Raw genomic sequence first — 26,063 nt, forward strand, 5'->3', positions numbered from 1 at the left:
ATTCAAATTATGTTTTTCGCAATCGCGAGTGTGTATGTGTGTATGTAGGCGTGTGTGAGGGGTATGTCTGTTTGTATGTAGGAGGGTATGTGTGTAGGCATGTGTGTTTGTCTGCGTGCAGGTATGAGTGCGTGGGTAGTTGTGTGTATGAGTGTTTGTGGGGGGGGATGTGTATGTGTGTGTGTGTAGGCATATGTGTTTGTGTCTGTGTGTGTAGGCATGTGTGTTTGTCTGCGTGCAGGTATGAGTGCGTGGGTAGTTATGTGTATGAGTGTTTGTGGGGGGGGGATGTGTATGTGTGTGTAGGCATATGTGTTTGTGTCTGTGTGCAGGCATGAGTGTGTGGGTAGTAGTGTGTAGGTGTGTGTGTATGTGTAGGGGTCTGTATGTGTGTGTATGTGTTTGAGTGTGTGTATGTGTTTGAATGTGGGTAGTAGTGTGTAGGTGTGTGTGTATGTGTAGGAGTCTGTATGTGTGTGTATGTGTTTGAGTGTGTGTATGTCTTTGAATGTGTGTATGTGTGTGTAGGCATGTGTGTTTGTCTGCGTGCAGGTATGAGTGCGTGGGTAGTTATGTGTATGAGTGTTTGTGGGGGGGGGATGTGTATGTGTGTGTAGGCATATGTGTTTGTGTCTGTGTGCAGGCATGAGTGTGTGGGTAGTAGTGTGTAGGTGTGTGTGTATGTGTAGGGGTCTGTATGTGTGTGTATGTGTTTGAGTGTGTGTATGTGTTTGAATGTGTGTATGTGTGTGTAGGCATGTGTGTTTGTCTGCGTGCAGGTATGAGTGCGTGGGTCGTTATGTGTATGAGTATTTGTGGGGGGATGTGTATGTGTGTGTAGGCATATGTGTTTGTGTCTGTGTGCAGGCATGAGTGTGTGGGTAGTAGTGTGTAGGTGTGTGTGTATGTGTAGGTGTCTGTATGTATGTGTGTGTATGTGTTTGTGTGCGTGTGTGTGTGTAGGTGTATGTATGTGTGTGTACGTGCGTGTATGTATGTGTGTGTACGTGCGTGTATGTATGTGTGTGTACGTGCGTGTATGTATGTGTGTGTACGTGCGTGTATATATGAGTGTAAGTGTAGGATATTGACGCAACCTGGAGACTTTACTCGGTAGAGGAGCAGCATCGTGAGGCGGCCGGTCGACGGTGGTGCTGCAGAGGGTGCTGGTGGGAAAATTAAATGATAGCACATCAAAACAGTCAAATGAAAGCAATAAGCAATCGTGATTGCTCAATAAAAAAGTACCTTCACCTTCCATGTCTGTACGCCGGGTGTACGGTGGGTAATTCCATCGTCACGTGTGGGACACTTAAACGAAATTTCGATTGAAATTCTAACAAATATACTAACTGCTTAGGGTTGAAAGTTTTTAAAAAATGCTGACCTAATTAATATACTTAACTTATTAAATTAGTTAAGGAAATATATTTTTCCAATGTATTTTTTATTGCTACTTTTTAAAGGAAGTAATAAAAGGTCTTTAACGCAGCTTTTAAAGCTCCTCGCGCCAAAAAAGTTAATAAAGCCAACCAAGGTTTTTGGTAATAATAATCGTCTCGTTCTCGTGCAGGACACACTTCTGGACATCGGTTTTAGACTTCTCAACTCTAGACATAAAATCCTCCAAATCTACGAGTGCATTTTTTAAAAATGTATGAGGGAAAAGGGGGGAGGGGGGACGCATGTGAACATGGTATGTTTTGTTAACATAGCTTGAAGTATGAAAAATCGAAAATTTCTCAATTGATGTTAAAAACAGTCCTATATCTCTGCAAAACTTTTAGAGCAACGAGCCATTTCGTGTTTGTGTGGTGTCAGCTTTTGCTTTGGCAGGTGTTGGATATGTTTTGAACTCTGTCTTCTTCACATGCACGCACATTTTTAATTAACTAATGAGCTGAGCTTAACTAATGAAACAATTGCATGAACATTCAAGTAAATTTGTGACAATCTCTAAATTAATTTCATAGAATTTTAGGGTACCATTATTTTTGCTATTTTTTCCTCATAGTAGGACATACTGTCCTTAAGGTAGATGATGGCTCACTGTAAAACTAATAACAGGTGCAGATGTGATTTCCACATTCATCTGCATAATATTAACATTGGAATAAGATATTATTTGTTTTCAAAAAATATGTAAGCATTTTATAATTATTTTTTTAATAATTATTTTTGAGCAATCACGATTGCGTATTGTTCTCACTTGACCGACTTTGATGTTTGCTTCCTTTTTCATTTTGAACCAGGCCCACCAGCACCACCGCCCACCGCCTCTGAGGCGCGGCTCCGAGCACTTCCTCCTGAAATCGGATTCTCCTGGTCGATGGCGTCCATGCCCTACATACACACGCTCTCATACACACATACACACACACGCTCATACACACAAGCCTTTACACACATACACACACGCCTACGTACATACACACAGGTCTACGCACACACACAAGCCTACACATGCACGCATGCGTGCCTACACATACACACACGCCTGCTCTGCACGCACATACACAACTATACACACGTAACCGCACAGGAGGAGAGGTAGGCTTGGGGGGACAAGAGCTGTTTCTAGAAACAATAGCCCCCCAATGCGTAGGGCCCTGTCGCAACTCGTGATTGCGAAAAACATAATTTGAATTCAAGATGTCAAAGTTCAAATTAATTTCCTTCTTTCTTTTTTATAAATTTATTTTCGATTAGTCTTTTTATAAATACGTACATGAATATTATTTCTTTTAGTTGGACAACAATTTAGTGTTATAGAACAGTTAATTTAAATAAAAAAACAAAATATTTTAATTTAAATCATGGCCTTTACAACCCCTTGTTTTTATGGTGACTGCTTTAACAAGTGACGAGAATGCAGCATTAAAGTCCATAGACGAGAGAACAAAAAATAAAATCTACTTCCATGACGTTTACTAGCAGTAAACGACATTCTCGAATGCAAATAGGAACCAATAAAGGAAGCCCGAATCCTCGTTCACCACCAAACGGAGCACTGGCAGAACAAAAGAAAGTATTTTGTGGTCAGACGCCGGTTGAGAATCGTGAAATATTTCCCGCAGTTGCATGGGTGGATGTTGATTTTAAATTCCGTAGTGGGCGAATCCGTGAGACCAGCGCCATTATCGCGTGTTTGGTCACGGACTCGGAATTGCTGTCCTTCAATGGTGTCTGAGTCAAAAAGATAAAATTTAAAACGGGGCGAAAAAGGATTACCATGACGCAGAAGCACAATCGTTGTTTAGAGCTTCTTAAAGATACTGTAGATAAAAATATTAATAAAAATTCAAGTACGAGGCGAGAAGAAATAGCTGTCATCTTTATAGTCAACTATGATATCACATGTTGCCAAAGGTGACGCGTTGTAGTTGGAATATACTATACCCCATAAAAACTGGTAAGCGATGGAAGTCCTAAAATATGAGGAATAAAATTTATCACAACGTTAGAAATAGGAACGCGTTACTTTACCGGCATAAACATTTCTCGCATGGTAGAAAGGAAATAGCTATTACTATAACAGCTGATAAACAACGGTTTATTGTGTAAAAGGAATAAATCTTATAAACTGAAGTTAAGGACGGATGCAAAAAACTCAAACGAAAACTTTAAGGAACTATGAATAAGGCGCTGAAAGCGCTCATACACTGTAAAAGGTTTTGTGTAACCTTACTCCATAAAATCGGTGTCAGATAAGCTGCCTCCCCTGCTCTAGAGTAACTTAACTGATATAACTAGCGTAAAGTCACAGATCGCTTGTGGAATGTCACACCATGGTAATGTAACTATAGCGTAACGTCTCACCCATTTCTGCGTAAGGTTTCACCAGTATTTTCTGTATGCTTACAGATAAATTTTTTCACATCAGTAACAAGAAGTTCCGTCTAGAACTATGCGAGCCTACTTTCCCGTATACCCATACTACTTTCTAGTACCTGATCGATATTCTCAAAAATAGCTAAAATCGCGAATTGTTTCAAACATAATTTTGCTAATTTCTAGGAATAAAGTATTCCTCACACATCTAAAAAAATTAGATGCGTAAAAAAAAAGCAGCACCTTTTAAACAAAGCAGCCAATACACTTTTTTCCCTTTAAAAAAAATTCTTTTAGAGCTTTCAAAACGAAAAAATAATAATTAAAATTAATAAGCTTATTAAAATAAATACATGATATCAAAAAAAAAAAAAATAGTTTCTTTTTCCCCTGTTGCCAAAAGTAATTTTTTAAATGAATTAATGCACTTACCAAAGTAAATAAAAACAATAAAATGTCAACTTAAAGAAATACTTTTCATTGTCAAAAAAAAAAAAAAAAATAAATAAATAAAATAAATAAATAAATAAAAAAAATCGTCTGCGAATATCGTTATGTAGAAACGTAAAGGACTTAGAGTTCATTCGCCGAAAACTGAATACCTAAATTAAAACTTTAGCGTGAAATAAAAAACAAATCTTATCAACAATAATTATTTCACAGTGAAACCCATAGCTGCGGAGTCGGAGTCAATCTCATTTTGGGATCAAATAGTCGGAGTCGAATATCCAAAAATCGGAGTCAGTTATTTGTCCTCCGTGTATAAATTTTTGCCAAAGCTACGAAATTAGAGTCGAAGTCGGGGAGTCGGAGTCCGATTAATTGTCGGGCACAGGAGTCGGAGTCGGAGTCAGGATCCCTAAATTCTATGAGTCGGAGTCTGGAGCTTAACGTCAAGAGCTATTTCCAACAAAATTTGTTTGAAGTAAATCCGCCTTCAAGTACGGAATCTACATTGACTTTCAGTTTCCTCGTAGGCGCTAATGTTAAGGGATTTGAGCTGTTCAAAATTGAACGGAAAATTGTTTAAATCAAAAAGATATTTTATATACAAGTTTATCATCAAAAGTTTTTTCCTACAAAGTTTGTTTGAAGCAAATTCGCTTCAGAGTTCGGAATTGCCTTGAATTTCCCCGTAGGCGCTAATGTTAAGTTTTTTTGAACTGTTCAAAATTGAACAAAAAATAGTTCAAATCAAAAAGTGAAATATGGGAATGAGGTGTCCTTGCCGAGATCTTTCGAACTAAAAAAAGTTTGTTCGAATCGGACTATTCATTCAAAAGTTATTAGGGGGGGGGGGAACAGACAGACAGACCGACAGACATTTTTTCCCATCTCAATACCCTACTTTCAAATTTATAATTTTTCGATATTTATTTAATTATTTTATTTATTTTTGATTTTTTTTTTCGCGACATTTTTAAGATGCATTAAGCCTTCTTTCATGCTTTTCTCTTCTTTTTCTGACTTTTACTGGGAAAGTAGGCTAAAAATTAAGCTTTCATCTGACTTTCTTTAACGATTTATCAAATTCATGCTTTTTAGCCTACTTTCCCAGTAAAAATCAGAGAAAGAAGAAAAAAGCATGAAAGAAGGCTTAATACATCTTAAAAATATCCCGAAAAACAAAAAAAAAGTCAAAAATAAATAAAATAGTTAGATAAATATTGAAAAATTAAAAATTGGAAAGTAGGGTATTGAGATGGGGAAAAATGTCTGTCGGTCTGTCTGTCTGTCTGTCTGTCCCCCCCCCCTAATAACTTTTGAATGAATAGTCCGATTCGAACAAATTTTTTTTTGTTAGAAAGATCTCGGCGAGGACATCTCATTCCCATAATTCATTTTTTGATTTGAACAATTTTTCGTTCAATTTTGAACAGTTCAAAAAAACTTAACATTAGCGCCTACGGGGAAATTCAAATCAAAAATAAATCTTGAACTTAGAAGCGAAGTGGCTTCAAACAAACTTTGTAGGGAAAAACTTTGGATAAAAAACATGTATCGAAAATATCTTTTTGATTTGAACAAGTTTTCGTTCAATTTTGAACAGTTCAAATCTCTTAACATTAGCGCCTAAGGGAAAACTGAAAGTCAATATAGATTCCTAACTTAAAGGCGGATTTACTTCAAACAAACTTTGTTGGAAATAGCTTTTGACGACCTACTCCCGACTCCGACAATTTAGGGGCACCTGACACCGACTCTGACTCCTGTTCCCGACAATTAATCGGACTCCGACTCCCGACTTCGACTCTGACTTCGTAGCTTTGGCAAACATTTATACACGGAGGACAAATGACTGACTCCGATTCTTGGATATTCGACTCCGACTCTTTTATCCCAAAATGAGATTGACTCCGACTCCGACTCCGCTGCTGTGGTTTTAACTGTGAAATAATTATTGTTGATATGATTTGTTTTTATTTTCACGCTAAATTTTTAATTTAGGTATTTAGTTTTCGGTGAATAAACTCGAAAAATATGCGCAGACGATTTTTTTTTTTTTTTGACAATGAAAGTTATTTCTTTAAGTTGACATTTTATTGTTTTTTTTTTTTTATTTTGGTAAGTGCATTAATTCGTTTAAAAAATTATTTTTGGCAACAGGGGAAAAAGAAACGATTTTTTTTTTTTATATGATGTATTTATTTTAATGAACTTATTATTATTTTTTTTTCGTTTTGAAAGCTGTTAAAAAAATTTTTTAATGGAAAGAAGTGTATTAGCTGCTTTGTTTAAAAGGTGCTGCTATTTTATTTGTTCGTTTTTTTGAAGAAAAGTAAGGAATATTTTATTCCTAGAAATCAGCTTAAAATATTAAAAAAATATGTTTGAAAAAATTTGCGATTTTAGCTATTTTTGAGAATATTGATATGGTACTAGAAAGTAGTATGGGTATACGGGAAAGTAGGCTCGTCTAGTTCTAGACGGAACTTCTTGTTAACAAGCAATATGCACCAATTATTTATTTATTTTAATATACAAGTAAGAAATGTTTATTGCACAAAGAGAGGAAATGGCCTAAGTGAGGTCCGAAAACGAGACGCGAGTCTCACAGAAAAAACCGCTTTTATCGCTCGGCCACCAAGAACGGTTTTCGTTAAGCTAATAGGAGTTTACCTGCTCTGCGTCGATTTTGATCTTTACGCATGCGCTTTGAATTCTCGCTTTGAAACAATAGTGCAAAGTTCCTCCAAAAATTTTAGTTTTTAAAACAATGATGCTACACATTTCAGAATTGGTGTAACATTCCACCCATTAATACTAGTAACGTAACACATTTTTCTTTATAATGTAGCTTGGACGAAGGAAAATAACATAATCATCAAGACTGTTTCTCAGTTCTTTTCACTAAAACACAATAACCCCGAGTTTGACTCAAAAATAGACGGATTTAATCTATCTAAAAGTATGAGCTTGAAACCCCTCGGGGTTGTTTTGGACAAGAAGTCAAATTTCAATGAACATGAGCACTATATTGATGACTAGTGGCACCCGTACGGCTTCGCCCGTAATAGAAAAATTAAAGGTCTTTTGGTTCGCTTGTATATTTACAAATAATGTATGGTGAATTTTCTCGCCAATTGGCTTGTACCGACGTTACAGTCCCACGTTATGATAATTTCGTATCTCGCCAATTGGCTTGTGCCCATGTTACGGTTCCACGTTTTGATAATTTAGTAATTTACTCGTCCATCTTATATTTTTGTTCATAAAATTGGAATAGAAAAAGAACCACATCGAATATTCAAAAAATCGCTTCGAGGTGCACACCCCCATGCTACAAACTAACTTTGTGCCAAATTTCATGAAAATCGGCCGAACGGTTTAGGCGCTATGCGCGTCACAGACATCCAGACATCCTCCGGACAGAGAGACTTTCTGCTTTATTATTAGTAAAGAAGAGGCAGAAAAAAGATTGAACTCTTCAGAAGATTTTCTGGTGCCAAATGGGGATGGAATCAAAACACACACTCAATAGTCAATACTACATCTAAAACATACATAAAACCCATATTCAAGCATGGAAGAGAAGTTTTACTTACGGCAGCACAAAACCAATACGTACTACAGTGAAACCTGTGTATAACAATACTGTCTATAACAACAAACCTGTCTATAACGGTATTTTCCTTGGTACCTGCAAAATTTTAGCATAAATAATCAAACTGTCTATAACGATAACCTGTCTATAACAATATTTTTTTTAGGTCCAAACAGTATCGTTGTAGACAGGTTTTACTGTATATTTAAAAACAAACAAAATAGACATCTTAGAATGAATACAGAACAGGGCTCTCCTAATTACAGAATCAGTCAAAACTACTCTGTAGTATCAATGCAATCATACGTTTTCAACCTACCAATTATAAAAGAAATAAAGAAACGGGTAATGTATATTAGACATATATTAGACTTTAATTCTCACAAAAAGCAAAATGGATTTTGATGGGTCATAACCAATGCCTAAGAACGCACATTTCCTCAATTGTAGCTTGTTTTTAAAGTAAGGTCCGTTTAGAAATAAAAAAAGAACGAGTATAGATAGAGCAAAGACATTTATTGCACAAAAATCTATGACCCTTACGCTATATTTTGACATTGCTCCAGTGATTTTCCAAGCATTTGTCATAGCGTGGTACAGATTTTTGTATACCAATTCGTACAATATTGCCGCCTGTGTAGACGACCATGAGAACTCTTACAGGGCTTTGGCTGGGACGTTTCTGAAAATCCTCTGGTCTGCCCCCACCTCGCTCGCAGCAACTTTCATTTATTTCGGCATCTAAAGTCTTTCCTAGGTGGTCTGTGGCACAACAGCAATAATGAGCTCAGAGAACACGTTACCCTACGGTTGACTACACAGGCGGCAATTTTCTACGAATAGGTATACAAAAACCTGTACCACGCTATGACAAATGCTTGGAAAACCACGGGAGCAGTGTCGAAATGTAGCGTAAGGGTGGTAGATTTTTTTTGCAAAAATGTCTTTGCTCTATCTGTACTCGTTCGTTTTTTTATTTCAAAACGGACCTTACTTTAAACACGTCCCTCGTATAATGTCGGGGGAAAAATGACTGAATTGAATAAAGAAATAAACATGTGAAAAACGCAATGTTTTGGAGAGCGTAGAATAAAGCAATAAATTTGCAAATTCTGTAGTCGACGTGAATTTCCAGTAACTGAAACTATAAAGCACTTAAATATTAAATCCTCCTCGAGCGGCGGGGAGAGCTTTGCAATGGTCTCGCACAGAGGATATCTACTTCTGACTACCCTGCTTCCTAATGTCATTGCTAATAATGCTTTCATGCAATTTTATAGCAGGTTTCTTGAAAGCAATTTTATGTCCATTATATTCCGACAAATTCAGAAACAGGACTACTACCAATCGAATCCATACCATAAGTATTACTGACCCTGGATGCATTTTCATTCTTTCAGCCCCATTTTTCCCGCTCGCCATGACCATCACCTACCAGAAGCATGTCTCCAACACCAGCTTCATGGGATTCGCCAAGTTGCTGTTCAAGTGGCGAGGCAGCATCTACAAGCTGGTCTTCAAAGAGCTTTTGCTCTACGGGGGTGCCTATGCCGTCATCAGCTGCTTCTACAGGTTCTACATGACCGACGAGCAAAAAAGGTAATGAGTAGAGCCCGAATTATATGTGCATGTGCATATGCAAGGGGGTTATAAGTTTAACTTTTTTGTGTGTGTCATAGACTAATAATAAGAGTAGACCGAGCTTTCCCAGACTTGCTGATGAAAAAATTGGTTCATGGATACATCATGTGACTGGTGGAAGGCTTGGCGAAAACTTTTGCAGCATGGTTGCTAGATGGCAACATTATCTGTAGTTTGGCACTCGACACGTATTTTAAGACGCAATGTATTTTCATTATATTTTTTTTTCCAGGTGCAGAGATTGAACTGTTGTTCTTTTAGTTATGCATTATTTTGGCATTAGTTTTTGATCACAGTTTTCAGTAACTATTATTTCATTTGGAACTGCTACGTCAGCGTTGGCGTGAACGTGAAGGCGTAAACGTTTTGCGTTAACGCAAAAATGTACTAATCGGTATCTTAAATTGAAATTTTATATAAAAATCTTACCGTTTGCTGGTTCTTTTTGGGCGCTTGCATCTTTAATTGCTTATAGAGTTATTGAAATTGACTAAAGAAACTATATTAACAAAATATGTACAACTTAGAATAACAAATTTACAAATCGGACTCCATAAAAGATCATTCTTTCGTGTTCCATCAATTCAATTTATTTTATTTCTCGCTGAAGTTTATCGTCTGCTACGTTCAACGCCCGCTGTTGCTAGGATATCCACTAGTCACATGGTTTGGTTTATGAGCAGCAAAAGGGTTGCCATAGCTCGGTCTACTCTTATTATTAGTCTATGGTGTGTGTGTGTGTGGTACTCTAGTGCCTAAACGAATGAACCGATTTTGAAAAAAAAAATAGTTTAAAAAGCTAAAACAAAACGCTTTCGTAGCAAAATGAACTAAAAAGTGAAAAATAATCTTTGGATGATAGTAGTTGACCAATCACTTAATTTTAATGTAATACAAAAAAGCGTGGGATGCTGTCTATTAACATTTTTGCTTGGACAACAAATGGAAGAAATTCAAGACAACTGATAAGAAGCCCCCCACGCTTTTTCGTATTACATTAAAATTAAGTGATTGGTCAACTACTATCATCCAAAGATTATTTTTCACTTTTTAGTTCATTTTGCTACGAAAGCGTGTTTTTTTAGTTTTTTAAACTATTATTTTTTTTTCTGTTTTTTAGTCTTACAGTTGAAATATTTATCCAGAATTGACGAAATTATTTATAAAACGAGTGCGAGGTAATATCTTAAAGTTAAGAGAAAGCCACCCCGATGGAAAGCTACTGTGAGTCATCAATGTATGTTTGCGGAAATCATATTTATATTACTTTGAAAATTTGAGATGCATTTGAATAAAAGTTCTGTTCAACAATGGTCTGATCAGCAATGAATTTCCAATTGAAGGCTCACCTACATTTTGGCATGAAATTAGTTAAAAACAATTATATTTCATGTTCTAATTACCTTGGAACATTGGAAAAAATTTTGTCTGATGCACAATAATTGAAGGTTTTTGTAGGTATTTTTAAATAATTTTTGCTAGCATTTTTTAATGTATTTTTAAAAAATTTTCCTTTTTCACATTGTTGGATTTAGGCCAAAATATTGATTAAAATTGAAGAAAACCAACAATTAAAAGAGTTCATAAATTAATTTGATTATAGAAAATTGCATTGTCATCGGGTCTGAGGTAGCGTGCCAAATTTCAAAAGAATCCGATCGCAGGAAGTGGACGAAATTTGAGCTGCAAGATTCCGTTACAAGATACATACATACATACATACATACATACATACAGGTGAAGCTAATAAAAGCGTGTTAATAAAAAAAAATATTCGAAAGGAGAGTTGATCGAGAGTGTTCTTAGCTAGGTTGCGTCTTCGGATGACATTCATTAACGAAGCTATCAACTAAAAACCTCTAAAAGGTTTTTTTTGCAATTTTTGCACTGAAAACATATTTAAAATTTTTAAAATTTAGTATCACAATAAAGAGTATTTTTTTCCGCGTCTGATAGAATGTGTTTGAAACTTCCATGCTATATAGAATTCGAATTACAACGCATTTTTAAAGCAGATTTTAAACACTGCTAAGCCTAATTCACGCGATTAGTAACCGAATTCAATGTTGGCCGACAAGGAAATTAAAAGTAATGATTTAAAAATTTTATCTGTTGCCAGTTTCTAATGTTAACAAATAAAATATTTTTAATTGATTTTATTAATAGGGTAACGACCCCAGTAATTGGCACTTTAAGAGTTTGTCCTTAAACTTACCTCTGTTTTTATTACATAGAAAAAAAAAACTCACTTGCAAATATTTTTGTATTAAAGAGTGCACATCTGTACTTCTACTTAGTTTACTAAAATAAAAAATATTTGAACTGATATTTTATATATATATATATATATATATATATATATATATATCAAAATCACCAGTAATTGGCCTATGTTAATATAACTGGGAAACCACTTAATTTTTTTACTTTTAGATTACATACAAATTTTATCATCATAAGAAACATAATAAATGTTAATTTAAAGTAGGTAATTTTACATAAATTAATGTTAAATCACACATTTTGAGGTTGAAAAAGTATTTTAGAGAAATGAAAATAAATTTTGAGTGTTGCATGGAAAACAATATAGAGATTATTGCTGTTTTATTAGTTCGGTATGCAGTTTCGATTTTACGAATTATAGCTTTTTCCACAGATAAAGGAACATTGACTCGATGATTCTAAGGAACCATAACAAATGAACCGATTCTCTACCACAATTGTTCTCTTTCCATGTGCACTGCTACCATTTAGTAACATGAATTAAAGTTAAAATCTTTAAAGTACATGTACATTCAGTTGGTATATAGTTTTCTACTTTTAAAAGATTGGATACGAATCTTATTTTAGGACATTTTTGTTCGAAGTGCCAATTACTGGTGAACTGCCGATTACTGGAGATGTTACCCTATTAGGCTTTTAAAAGGATTTTCAGTTTTCCCTCTTAGTTCTACATTTGGAACTCAGTCGGGGTTTTTTAAAATTTTTAATTTTAGTTATAATTATTTACCGCGATTTTAGACTCATGACATTGAGTGTGTTTAACGCTTAAGAAAGGAGAAGGGTCAAAGTGAAGAAAAAAAAAACATAAAGCATTAGCAAGATAGGATGGGGTTTTGAGCTTCCAAACATGAATTTTTTCGAACACAGGAAGGATTGACATTTCGTGCTCCTTCCCTGTACTCCTCGTATTTTCCACCAAAGTCCCCACATGATTGAAACTAAACTTTTCTGAACAAAACCTTTATTTGAAAGCAGTTCTTTCCTTTTCTGGGAAAGTTAAAACCAAGAATCATTTATAACATATGAAAAGGAAGGAGACGATGAAAAGAAGGAACTTTACTTTTCTTTTTCTATTCGCTGAAGCTAAGCTGCTAATTCAAATACAAAACATCTTGAATTACCAATTTATTAAGTGATAACTAATTGATATTTAATCATATTAGAAAAAGCTACTACTTTGTTTTTTCATTTAAAAACAACTATGAACACATCTAATATAAACATGCTAGCTATATGGAATCTTCCATTTAAAAATTAAGGTGCTAAAATTACTAGACTGCCTTGTTAATAAGAACTAGCAGTTTGGAGTTATTAAATGGTCACATACTGAATACAACGTCGAACAGAATTATCATTAGTGATATTAATTAGCCATTTAATCGCAGAAAAATGAGAATGACTAAAAAGACTTACACGCCATCAATGGTGGCAGCTACACTTGCTCTTGCCTTGAAGGGATTTCGAACAGTCAGAGCACATTCCATAACTTCAGATCGGGGTCGGATTTAGCTTTTGCATAGCTCCGCACTCAAAGCTAAATGATGCATAGTTGTGAAACTGCAATGAAAAGATTCATTTGTACAAGTACTCATAATGCTTGAAAAATACTTTTTGTAAAAACTGAGTTGGTAAGAATAATTCAGAGGAGTTTTTTTTTTTTTTTTTTGGTGAAATTTTAGGTTACAAAATTTTATAAAACTGAGAAACATTTTAACTGTTACTGAGTTCGTACTCAATTTCTAGTAAGGCGAGGTCTGACAATCTTGTTCATTTCGCGTTCGAAAATAATTCTCGATTATTTTTAATCTGAAAAACTTATGCTCCACATATGTACAACATACTTGGTAAAATTATTTGCCAGATTCGTGAGCAATAGCGATCAAATGGTAATAGCGGGTATTACATTTGTAATAAGCAAGGTTGCGTTGAGTGTGTAATAAACTTCATGGTTGGATCTGGTAGTTAAAATTTCATTGCTTGTCTCTAACGCAATATGGACACAAACTATTTTAAAAAAACAAATGAACAAATTAGCGTTCAGAAGAGACACAAAATACTATTTAGTAAAAAATGAGACAGCAGGCGTAATTTTAGCTTCAATAGCAAAAATATTGAAGGCACATGCGCTGGATTTAAAGAAGCCCCATTATTAAGTTAAGATCGCCGAAATATACAAAATTCGATAGAAGCAACTGTATGAGTTGATAATGAATTTTTTTGTAACACTAAAACACGTGTGTCTGTAATATATCTGTAATTCAAGCTTAATTACGCTGGTTGTCACATTATTTTTGTGAGAAAAGTAAACCACGATTACCTGATTGTATATCGATTGTTTTTTAAAATAATAGAAGAATCGTGATCTCTTCTTGTATTTCTCCTTAATGATTTGGCCAGTCAAGTAGCCAATGTATCGTCAGTCTCTTTCAGAGTGTTCGAGAAGGTGGCCCTCTACTGCAACCAGACGGCGGGTCTGATGCCCATGTCTTTCGTCCTCGGCTTCTACGTCACATTTGTCGTCACGAGGTGGTGGAATCAGTTTCTCAACCTCCCTTGGCCCGACAGGTGAGCTGATTTTCATGTCTGCTCGGATTCCTTTGACATTTTTTTACATGACAAAAAAGTACTACAGTTATGAAAAAACCATGCACTAATAATAAGAGTAGACAGAGCTTTCCCCGACTAGCTGATGAAAAAATTGTTTCATGGATACATCATGTGACTGGTGGAAGGCTTGGCGAAAACTTTGGCAGCATGGTTGCTAGATGGCAGGATTATCTATAGTTTGGCACTCGACATGTATTTTAAGACGTAATGTGTTTTTATTATAATTTTTTTCCAAGTTGCAGAGATGATTGAAGTTTTTCTTTTAGTTATGCATTTTTTTGACATTAGTAATTAGTTTTTGTTCACAGTTTTCAGTAACTTTTATTTCATTCGGAACTGCTACGTCAGCGTTGGCGTAAACGTAATGGCGTAAAGTTTTTGCGTTAACGCAAAAATGTACTAATCGGTATCTTAAATTGAAATTGTAGGTAAAAATCTTACCGTTTGCCGATTCTTTTTGGGCGCTTGCATCTTTAATTGCTTAGAGAGTTATTGAAATTGAATAAAGAAAATGCACAATACTATCTAAACGAAAAACTCGCTATATTAACAAAATATTTACAACTTAGAATAACATATTTACAAATCGGACTCTATAAAAGATCATTCTTCCGTGTTCCATCAATTCTATTTATTTTATTTCTCGCTCGCGTTGATCGTCTGCTACGATCAACGCCCGCTGTTGCTAGGATATCCACCAGTCACATGGTTTGGTTTATGAGCAGCAAAAGGGTTGCCATAGCTCGGTCTACTCTTATTATTAGTCTATGGAAAAAACCTTATAACACACTTTACCCTCTGACATACAATGGCATCTGAGAGACGGCATTCCTTTCATGGGACATTGCTGACTTAGACGTCTCTGACACGTTACTTACGCCTAGTGATATTGCAGGCATTGATGTCTTCGAGACTTTATTCATTTTATTTGCCATTGCAGGCATCGACGGCTTCAAGGCGTCATTCATTTCTCTTGCCATTACGGACATCGATGAATTCAAGACCTCATTCATTTCATTAGCCGTTGCAGACATTGATGTCGTCTTCACTTCATTTGCCATTGCAGACATTGATGTCTTTAAGGCGTCATTTAAGTCCATGTGCCATTGCGGGCATTGATGTCTTCGAAAAATCATTTATTTCATTTGCCAAAGCAGACATTGATGACTTCAAAACATTATTCATTCCATTTGCCATTGCAGACACAATGGCTTCAAGACGCCATTCATTTCATGTGCCACTGTAGCTTTGATGTCTCAGGCATCTCATTTAATTCATAAATATGGAATAAACTGATTTTTAGATGGTCTATCTTTAAGATCGATACCTGTAAGGCATCGTACCTTTCAATACGATACCGCTGGTATCGAATCAGAAATATATATGCTTGCTGACATTGATAGTTATTGTTGCTTTCAATGCCGGAGCCACGTGCCTTTTTGGTTTTCACCATTTTACACGCCGCAATTATTAAGAGCATTTAACAGACAACCACTAGTACCCCTACCACAGAACGTAAATAACTGAACTAAGTGTCTTTATAAGCAGCCACGAGACAACTCCACCACAGTACTTGGATATGAACCGAAAAGGGGAGAGAAATTTTCGCCTGTATCCTGTACCTATGATAAATTCAAAACGCTCCGTTTAAGGTGCTCCTTTGAAATAATTTAGCTATTCCAACAATTTTTTTTTTTTCGTTTTCTCACTATTCCTCTTCATTTACTTTCATCTTACATTTTGGAACACCTATTTTTTTCAGGGTGACGCACACCTTGACCATGTATGTCAATGGAGCGGACGAGCGAGGACGAGTGTTGAGACGAACCTTGGCTCGCTACGTGAACTTGGCGACCATCATTCTGTTTCAGACGATCAGCGGATCAGCTAAGAAGAGGTTTCCGACCATGATGCATCTCATCGAAGCAGGTACTTCGTTATTCTCAGATTACAATAAACATATGACTTCTGTTCAACCTTTATAATGTCCTTTGCTCCAGGGCGCCCATATAGGGGGGGGGAGCTCGAGCCCCCCCCCCCCCCCCCCGCCCTTTAGAAATGATAATTTCCTTGCTTTTAGTACTTTTTCTGTTTCCATGGGGAATATATCCTGCTAAACCATGATTAAAATATCTAAGCCCCCCCCCTTACAATTTTACATATGGACGCCCATGCTTTTGCTACTCACTGACAGACGTATTTTGGAAAAAAGGTAAGGCTTCCGGATTACCATCATGGTGACTCCTGGATTGAACCATCCTGGCCTGAAATTCCAGATTGAAATTGAAATCATTCGTGAATTGAACAGTCGTAGCTGTACGCATCAGTATAATGTTAATTTTATGATGGGAGCATGCATGTCAGACGTTACCACCGAGATTGATGAGCGAAATTAGAAGGTAGAGAAGCTCTTAGTGATATAAAAAATCTTGCAATTTTTTTTAGAGTATCGTTTTGCAAATCCGAAATGTGTACCTTTTTAAATTGAGACAGTACCTTATCTATTATTTCCAGGTCTAATTACTCAAGAAGAGAAACAGATGTTTGACAACATCAATATTTCCGTTAATAAGCACTGGATTCCGTACATCTGGTTCATCAATCTCGTCAACTTGGCGGTGAAGGAAGGACGGATTCAGCAGGGCGAACCTGTCAAGCAAATCCTTGAAGTAAGACTAAATTATCGATTGTCTAGGCAAAACTACATTAAAACTAGGGAAGTTGTCTGAAGACCCTTCTCTTATAAGTCTTAAGACTGAAGATTCTTCAAAGATTAAAACGTAGAATCGGGGTAAATTTCTTAATATAATGAACTTATCTCTACTGGATGTTACAAAAATAACTTTCCATTTTTATGATCAGCAATTTTTATGAGGAATACGAATGCATACATAAAACAAGGAACATAATTATGTACAAAGAAATTTAATCATGTCAACCCTATGCGATCAACGTTCCACCATGGTTCACACATCCTTTCGTTGACCAATTGTGATGCTGCTGACTGTTTCCCCATTCCTTGCAAGCAGCAGAAACATATTCGTGACTTTTCCCCTCCCTAAAAGGAATTTGATGAAACCCCAGGTGAAGAAGTCATGAGGTGTTAGATCAGGTGGGATTCGATCACGTGACGGTTTTATTATTTTCGCTGGTAAAGCTGACGTGGCTCTTCACATGTTTTACCACCCAGTTTTCAGGAAACGATGGTGATTCATTCTTTTGAGAAAAGCATTTTTTCAAGCACTTGTGAAAGAAATCAACACATTAGCGTTATCGTGATAATAGATCGTTATTTTTCGAGGATGACTATTTTTCTGTATTATAAACCAAAGATTTCTTAGTTTGGTGACATGCTGCATCTCTATGGTAACCTTAGTATTCACCTCAGCCATGTTTGGTCAAAACCACATGCAAATTACTTATTTGGGGGTACCATACATTATTTTATCTTTTTGCGGATTTATAGGATTTTTTTAAGTGGTGCGTTAGAGAACCAATCTTTGAATTTGTGTATTTACACTACGTTATACGATAACTGCTTATTTGGCGATATCATTTCATTTTCGCGATTCATTTTCACATTTTAATGTATAGTGGAAATAAGCTAAGCAAAGCCACCTACGCACACCCTTGAAGAAAACAGGCTGGTAAAAAAAAAAAAAGAGCTATTAAATAACCTAAGTTAAATAAAGTTACATTAAAATGTAAAATAATTCTCCAACTAACTTTAACAGCATAAATTTATCCATTAAAGTATAAAAAAGCCCACCAAATAAATACAGTCGAATCTCAAAAGACCAGCGAAATCATTTCTTTATAATAAAATTTGCTTTTACCGACATTGCGAATGATGACATTGTTCCTATGTAGTTGAGGATTACCCAAGTCTTAGCTAAAAGGAAATTATTGCTGTAAAGGGCTTCGCTAAAACGGGAATTTTTTTTACATCAAACCCTTATTAAAATTAACGTTACAGTAAAAAATTGAAGCAAGAGGAGCAAACCTGGCTCTCGGTGTAGACAATATTTTTTCACTTTTGCCAAGTACCAAATTTTCTTCCTTTTTTCGTTTGGACAGAGGGAAAAATAAAATAATTTCTCTTGAAATATGAATTATTTGATCATTAAAAATATTTTTTATCAAATACATGAGCAAATAAACGAGTATATAAGGAAACCATAAACAAATTAATTAATTACTGTAAAGTAAGGGTACTTGGAATCGAAATTTCAGTTTTTTTTTTCTTTAGTTTTACACTGAATTTTTGGCTAAACTCATAATGTGAACTGATAGCCTTGTTTTTACGACTTTTCAGACGTTCTGCTACCACCTTAAGCCTTTTTTAAACATTAATTTTAACTCATCTTTATATATTTTTTTCTATTCTTAAAAAATGGGTTCAAGTAGCCCCACGCTGGGGCTACTTGGTCCCACTTAGCAAATCCATTCGAAAAAGCTATAAAACAGAGGAACCAATCAAGAAAAACCAATGGTTTTGAAAAAAAAAAAAAAACTCAAAACGTACATTCTAGTGAGCATTATATAAATTTCAAATTTTTCGAAAAAATTAATATAAAATCAACGTTTACATAAAAACATTTTTAGGCAAACTTAATTTCTCAAACAGAAATATAATCTAACTACAGCTAAAACCAATTGAAATGCTTATTATTTAAACATTAGAAAGAATGAAAACTCCTCAATTTAATACCTTGGGTGGATTTATTTTCCCTGATATTATTTAATACCTGCTCTTCCTCGCTATTAAATACTACTGGATTTCCAGACTTGTTTTGTGAACGATCTTTTAATTTATTTTTTAGAATTGATGTACTTAAGTCAAGTAAGCCATTCTCTAAGACATTTCTCCGGAATTAGTTGAATCTGGACACAATTGTAATTTTTCCTCTTAATAATCCGCATTATTTCCTACTTCAAAGGGTTCTTTTTTACTTTCGGACCTTTTTATCATCAGATCTGCAAATAAACGGGTATAAATAGCAACTTACCTCTTTATTTTAAAATACTAGTGGTACCCGCACGGCTTTGCCCGTAATAGAAAAATAAAAGGTCTTTTGGTTCGCCTGTATATTTACAAATAATGTATGGTGAATTTTCTCGCCAACTGGCTTGTACCCATGTTACGGTTCCACGTTACGATAATTTCGTAATTTACTCGCCCATCTTATGGTAGCTTTGTTCTTAAAATTGGAATAGAAAAAGAACCACATCGAATTTTTGAAAAATCGCTTCGAGGTGCACACCCCCATGCTACAAACTAACTTTGTGCCAAATTTCATGAAAATCAATAGAACGGTGTAGACGCTATGCGCGTCACAGAGATCCCGACAGACAGAGATCCTGACAGAGGGACATTCAGCTTTATTATTATTAAAGATAAAGAATAAAGAATAAAGATAAAGATAAAGAATATTACAAACCTTACTTAACATAATTTAGGGATGAAATGTGGTCTGGGGCTGTTTGAACACTGGGTTCAAGTAGCCCCATTTTAAAGCAACCAGTGCACTTTTACTAACTTATATTAGTTACTGTGTCAATTATATAGTTATAACCTTAAAACTCTATTATTTTAGTAAGAAAAAGAATCCAAACATAAAACTACCTTGATGATATCAGATGTTTCCGTGAACTTACATGCGAAAGTTTGCAGACGCTAAAAACAACTGTTTAAACGGCTTGCAATCATAACCTCAATCAGAAAAAGGCGGGAATAGCAGAAATTTTATTTCATGATCCAACCTCATCCTAGTACTGCTATCTGTCATGGAGAAAGTTTTTTTAAGTTTATACATTGAGTTTTATAGGACCAGGACGGATTTTAAACACTTTTTTCTCATGGGTTCAAGTATAGCCCCTGGAAGCTTAAGTAGTCCCACTTTACGGTAATTGTTTAGAAACAATAAATTAGTGAATGAATAAGAAAATAAGTGAATGGCTGAAGGAAGGAATGAAAAAGAATTAGTTAATAAATTAATGCGTAAACAAAATGAAATATTTCACTTGGCGCCGTTTGCGCTTGTCAAATCTGTACCTCTGAACCAGACTGATGTAAGTCCAAAAAATGTAATTTTCGGTTTATTGGTGTATTTTATAATGCATTCTATTCTGCATCAAGCCATGTGAATGTAAAAAAAAAAATTTGAATTTTGACATCTTGAATTCAAGTTATGTTTTTCGCAATCACGAATGTGTGTATGTAGGCGTGTGTGTTTGTGTGTGGGGCTATGTATGTTTGTGTGTAGGGGTATGTGTATGTGTGTAGGGATGTGTGTTTGTGTCTGTGTGCTGGCATAAGTGTGAGGGTAGTTGTGTGTATGAATGTGTGTGTGGGGGGGGGGTATGTGCATGTAGGCATATGTGTTTGTGTCAGTGTGCAGGCATGAATGTGTGGGTAGTTGTGTGTATGCGTGTGTGTGTGTGTGTGTGTGTAGATGTGTATGTATGTGCGTGTGTGTAGGACATGGATGCAACCTATATCCCCTTTCGCTATAGGAGCAGCATCGTGAGGACCCGGTCGACGGTGATGCTGCAGAGGGTGGCGGTGGGAAAATAAAATGATAGGACATCAAAACAGTCAAGTGAGAACAATAAGCAATCGTGATTGCTCAAAAAAAAAAAAAAAACTTTTTTAAATTTTTTACCAGTGCTAAAAGAACGCGCGTCCCATCCTTTACCATGCGCCAGAAAAAAGTTTTTCCTCTCTACTGTAAAATTATCATAATGTGACTTACGTCGTTCTGGCTCTGAGGTACAGAAATTATATTAAACACTGGTGGCACCCGCACGGTTTTGCCCATAGTAGAAAACTAAAACTTCTTTTGGTTTGCCTGTATTTTTACAAATAATGTATGATGAATTTCTCGCCAATTGGCTTGCCCATGTTACGGTTCCACGTTATGATAGCTTGGTAGTTTACTCGTCCATCTTATGATAATTTTGCTCGGAGAAATGTTCTTAAAATTGCAAGAAGAAAATCAAATTTTTGAAAAAACGCTTCGAGGTGCACACCTCCATGCTACAAATTAATTCTGTGCCACATTTCATGAAAATCGGCCGAGCGGTTTAGGCGCTATCCGCGTCACAGGGATCCTGACAGACAGAGATCCGGACAGATATCCAGACAGAGAGACTTTCAGCTTTATTATTAGTAAAGATTTAAAATCAAATTCTTCCCAATATTAACTAAGTACTGCACTGGATATCAGTAGATATCATTTAATACCTAAAATATTAATTAAAAAACTTTATCATTCTACACGACAGAAAAAATATTTTTGATAAATCACATGGTACCTATTACGATATGTGAATCAAATTTTGAAAATGACTTATACGCATGGGCGGATTTATGGGGGAGCAGAGGGGGGCAATGCCCCCCCAGTTTTGGGAGGACTTCATGTAGTAACAACACATCTTCCAAAAATTAAAAAAAAAAAAAATTCTTTTTTGAATAGTTTAGAAGGGCATGGGTGGATTTATGGGGGGGGGGCACAGGGGGCAATGCCCCCCAGTTTCGGAAGAACTTTATATAGTAACAACACATCTCCCAAAAATCTTGAAACTAAAAAAAAATCATGACTTTTTCTTTTTTGAATAGTTCAATGAAAATAAAGAGAAAAGCGAATGTCCTTTTCTGATGGGAGAAAAGACAAGAGGAAAAAAACCCGAACATTAAATACAAATAGTACAGCTGTCACTGGGGTGCTGAAAATGTGTCTGAATTCACTATTTTGGACTGAAAACCATTTGGGCAAGTGTATGAATGAAAATGTAGGCTAAACGAGCTATACATTCAGCTGCAACACTTATAATAATTGACGATTATTTTAACAAATTAGAACCTAAAGCAAAGGGGAAAAAACTCCCCCCCCCTATTCGCGCTAACAGAACGATCTACTCGTTATAATTTTTGTCCACATTTAAAGTGTATTTTATTTATGTTCTTAGTAGATTAATTGGCCTTTTGAGGAATTCTAAAAAACATAGTTTTTTTCCTCCTCTCTCTCTTTTTTTAAGAGAGAGAGAGAGAAAATAAATACTATCGCAAACTGAATAAATTTCAGTTATCTGAGTATTCTGATTATATTAATCTTTTTACTTAGAGGGAGAGTACAATCAGGGCCGTCGAGAATTGGGGGGGGGCAAGCCTATGCATTGCATAGGGGCCCGTGAGAGATTTGGGGGCCCGCGAAGCGGGCCTTTGAAAAAGAAAAAATCCCTCCCACCACTTTTCCTTTCTTTAAAAAAGAAAAAAAAAAGAAAAGAAAAGAAAAAGCTTTTTAGTTTGAAGAAACTCTTTCTCCTAGAGATTACAAGTTTTCAAGCTTGCAATTTCGAAGTGAGAATTTTTTTTTGTCCTTACCTTCAGAGCCCACTATCGACTCTATCAACCAAAAATAAATATGATTTTTTTTTTCTTTTGTGTAAATTACAAGGCTAAAAAAAAAACAAAAAAAAAACCGCTTATTTCTGAAAGATTACCAGAATTGTAGTGAAATAGACAAGGGGTAAAAAATGAAAAAAAAAAAAAAAAAAAGCGCTTGCATTTTTAGCGTTCGAGACTTAAAACATTGGCAAACAACTCAGTTTGATGAAATATTTTAAAATATGTATTGGTTTGAGTTTTAAATTCAGTGATACAAAATGAAACTAATTCTAGCGTTGTTTCAAGAGTAAAAACGGTTGCCTAAGGTTGGAAAACATTTTGGACGAAGCACTTCTCATCAAATGTCTAAAAAGGAAAGGGGCACTGTTATGTCACTCAAGGGTGCCCACCTAGGGGGGAGGGGAGCAGGGCCATTAAATTTCTTTTGGGGAGGGGGTGCCCTTTCTCTTGGGGGGGGGCTCCCCTGTGTCACTGTATTAATTAGAATCAGTGTTGAATTTACCAATAAGCTAAACAAACTATAGCTTTAGGTGAACTTTCTGAATGTAAGAGGGTGTTACTTTCTCATTAGTATCTATTTTTTAAATATTTCCACCATTTCTTTTAAAGAATTTTATGCATTGTTTAATCTAGATAATTTTTCAATTGATTCAGCGTTGTGTTTGTCGGTAGGTAAAAGGGATAATCAAAACTAACGGGGTCGAAAAATAAAATATGTAACCGAAAGTCGATGTGAGCAAGTGATAGACTTTGTGTCATATCGTTTCTTCTCTCTCGCTTTTCCTCTCTGTCAATAAATATCAACGATTTGTTGAACCAAGGGCAATTTTTCTTTTGTATTGCCTTAATTTGCAAAAGAGTGCATAAGTTTAAAACATTTCTGTATTTTGTTCTCCTATTTTTGCTGATGTTTTTGTAGTTCGAATTACCTCTTAAAAGACCTCAAAATGCAGAATTTTTTAATGCATTTTTCAAAAACATTTACGGGGGAGAAACGACCGGACCCCCTCAAATTTGAGGTATTCTACCTTCAACTCAAAGGAGGTCCCTGTATAACTGTCCTGAAAACCCTCCTCGTCCAAGGTAAAAAAAAAAAAAAAATAAATAAATAAAAAGACAGTATAACAAAACATTTTTTAAAAACACATTCACGGCTATATCGCTATATGTGCCAGAGGAAAAGACACATAGTTGGGGAAAAAACTTAAAAAATAGCCTGTTTTGCTACTAATATAATGTTGTCCGAGCTACGAAAAAGGTCCCCCATACTTAAACTAGCCTAGGGCCCACTAAGTCAAAATCCAGCCCTGTATACAAGAATCTCTTTTTAATAACATTACAAAGTTTGATTAAGAAGAAGCACAGCAAAGCAATTTTAATTGAGAAATAAAAACTTTCAGTTAAAAAAAAGAACAAAAAACCTTTTTATTAGACCTAGACCCATTGACAATATTTAGGATATTTATGTAAAAGCAGAGCGAAGAAAGAGGAGATTCAAGTAAAAAGTTAGGTGCCCTGAAGAAAGTTGCATAGGGGCCCATAAATCCTGTCGACGGCCCTGAGTACAATTTTACTTACTTTATAAATACTGTTTAAAAATTAAGGTAAGTCATAATCGTCTAAGTCTAAGTGAGTCAGTCCTTGTCATTATTGAAATCTAAATAATAGAGTCATCAAAAGTTTTGGAAAAATTTGCTGAAATTTAATAAAAGTCTATAAAAACCTAACAAAGATTGGTAAAATCGTAAAAATCCATTAACAGTAAAAACTGATGAATTCGTAAAAATTACGAAAAAAACAAACAAAAATTTGCAGGTAAGAGTGAATTACAAACGGGGCTAAATTTGCCTATAAGATAAACAAACTATTGCTTAGGGCCCCTGCGTTGAAGTGGGTCCCTAACTCTCAAAAATATTTATGATTCGTTCCTTAAAAGATGGAAATTGCTTGAAAAAACTAATTTCATTTTTAAGTACTTGAAAGCTTTGAATATTTGGAAACGTGTGGCTACAAACCTTGAATTTTAAAATTTCTAACAAATGGTAGAGGGGTGGAATGCCAAAATATGTCAAATTCAGCTCCTTGCCACATCCTGTATTAAAAATGTAAAAATCATGATTCTCACATTAATAACATTATTTGAAATAAATTTTTGTGACTCATGTATTTCATATCTTGCTATTTATTCAATCCCGGATGCAGTATTTTGGAAATTCTTTTGTATTGATTGCTTTTATCTTACTTCTTCTGCATATTGTCTATCCGTTTAGCACGGAAAAAAATACGCACTACTTCTATTTCTATTAGTTTTCTGCCCTACTTGCAACTGAAGAAAAGTTGTTATCATGAGAAATCTATAGTTTCTTTTTTCTTTTAAATTTAAAATAGCTATTTCTCACAAAATTAGAACAGGACTAAAAATTTACAATCGAACACTAAAATATCAGAGACTGGAAAGTACAAATGAAGAGCGTTAAATAATTTTATTTATTCTAGAGTCCTTGAAAATAATTAGATAAGTCTTTGAAAATCCTAAGCAAAGTGGGCTCCAATTTCTACTGTATATTGTTAATCTGTTTAGCTAGGGGGAAAAAATGATACACTACCTCTATTCCTTTTCCTTTTCTGCACTACTTATAATTAAAAAAAAAGTTATGAGAAATCTATAGTTTATTTTTTCTTTCAAACTTAAAATTACATATTGTTCAAACTTACAAAGTTTGAACAATACAACTGTACAATCTAGTTATCAATTTCTATGTCTATCCAATTAACCTTTATAAGGCTTCAAACTGCAGAATTTTATATCCATTTTACAAAATTTTCTCTGGGGGAGAAACCCCCGGCCCCCTAAAATTGAAGATATTCTATTATCCACTTAAAAGGGAGCCCTGCTTCACTCTCTTGATACCAGCTGCCTCTCTTAAGGTCAATTCAAAAAGGACCTCATGAAAACACACATTAATGAAAACGACACACAGAAAAGTAAAGCATGGACTTAGGCATCACAGGAAACAGACAAAAACATGGGAGTGGGGAAAATAAAAATGTTGCTAAAAAAAAAAAATCCTGCCCCCCCAGGAACTCAGTCCTAAATCCGCCTATGCTTATACAGGTAGTATTATTTTCCTTGATCTTTAGAGCTATTTATTTTCTAACTGTATCAACCATATTTTTATGAAAATAGTTAAAATATTGTTGAATAGGTGGCACTGCAAACTGTTAAAATATTTTACCATTCCACTG

At 35.2% G+C, this 26,063-nt stretch overlaps 1 protein-coding gene across 1 annotated transcript in view; it reads left to right on the forward strand.

Moving 5' to 3' along the window:
* The window catches only part of LOC129232620 (bestrophin-2-like), a 93,343-nt gene that overhangs the window by 39,799 nt on the left and 27,481 nt on the right, over positions 1-26,063 (forward strand). The window contains exons 2-5 of the mRNA XM_054866751.1: positions 9,277-9,475; positions 14,231-14,365; positions 16,170-16,336; positions 16,922-17,076. Coding sequence (XP_054722726.1) covers positions 9,297-9,475; positions 14,231-14,365; positions 16,170-16,336; positions 16,922-17,076 — 636 coding nt within the window. The 5' untranslated portion in view covers positions 9,277-9,296. The remainder of the gene's footprint in view (positions 1-9,276; positions 9,476-14,230; positions 14,366-16,169; positions 16,337-16,921; positions 17,077-26,063) is intronic.

This window comes from Uloborus diversus, unplaced genomic scaffold, assembly GCF_026930045.1.
Source record: "Uloborus diversus isolate 005 unplaced genomic scaffold, Udiv.v.3.1 scaffold_13, whole genome shotgun sequence".
In the NCBI taxonomy this organism is placed as follows: Eukaryota; Metazoa; Arthropoda; class Arachnida; order Araneae; family Uloboridae; genus Uloborus; species Uloborus diversus.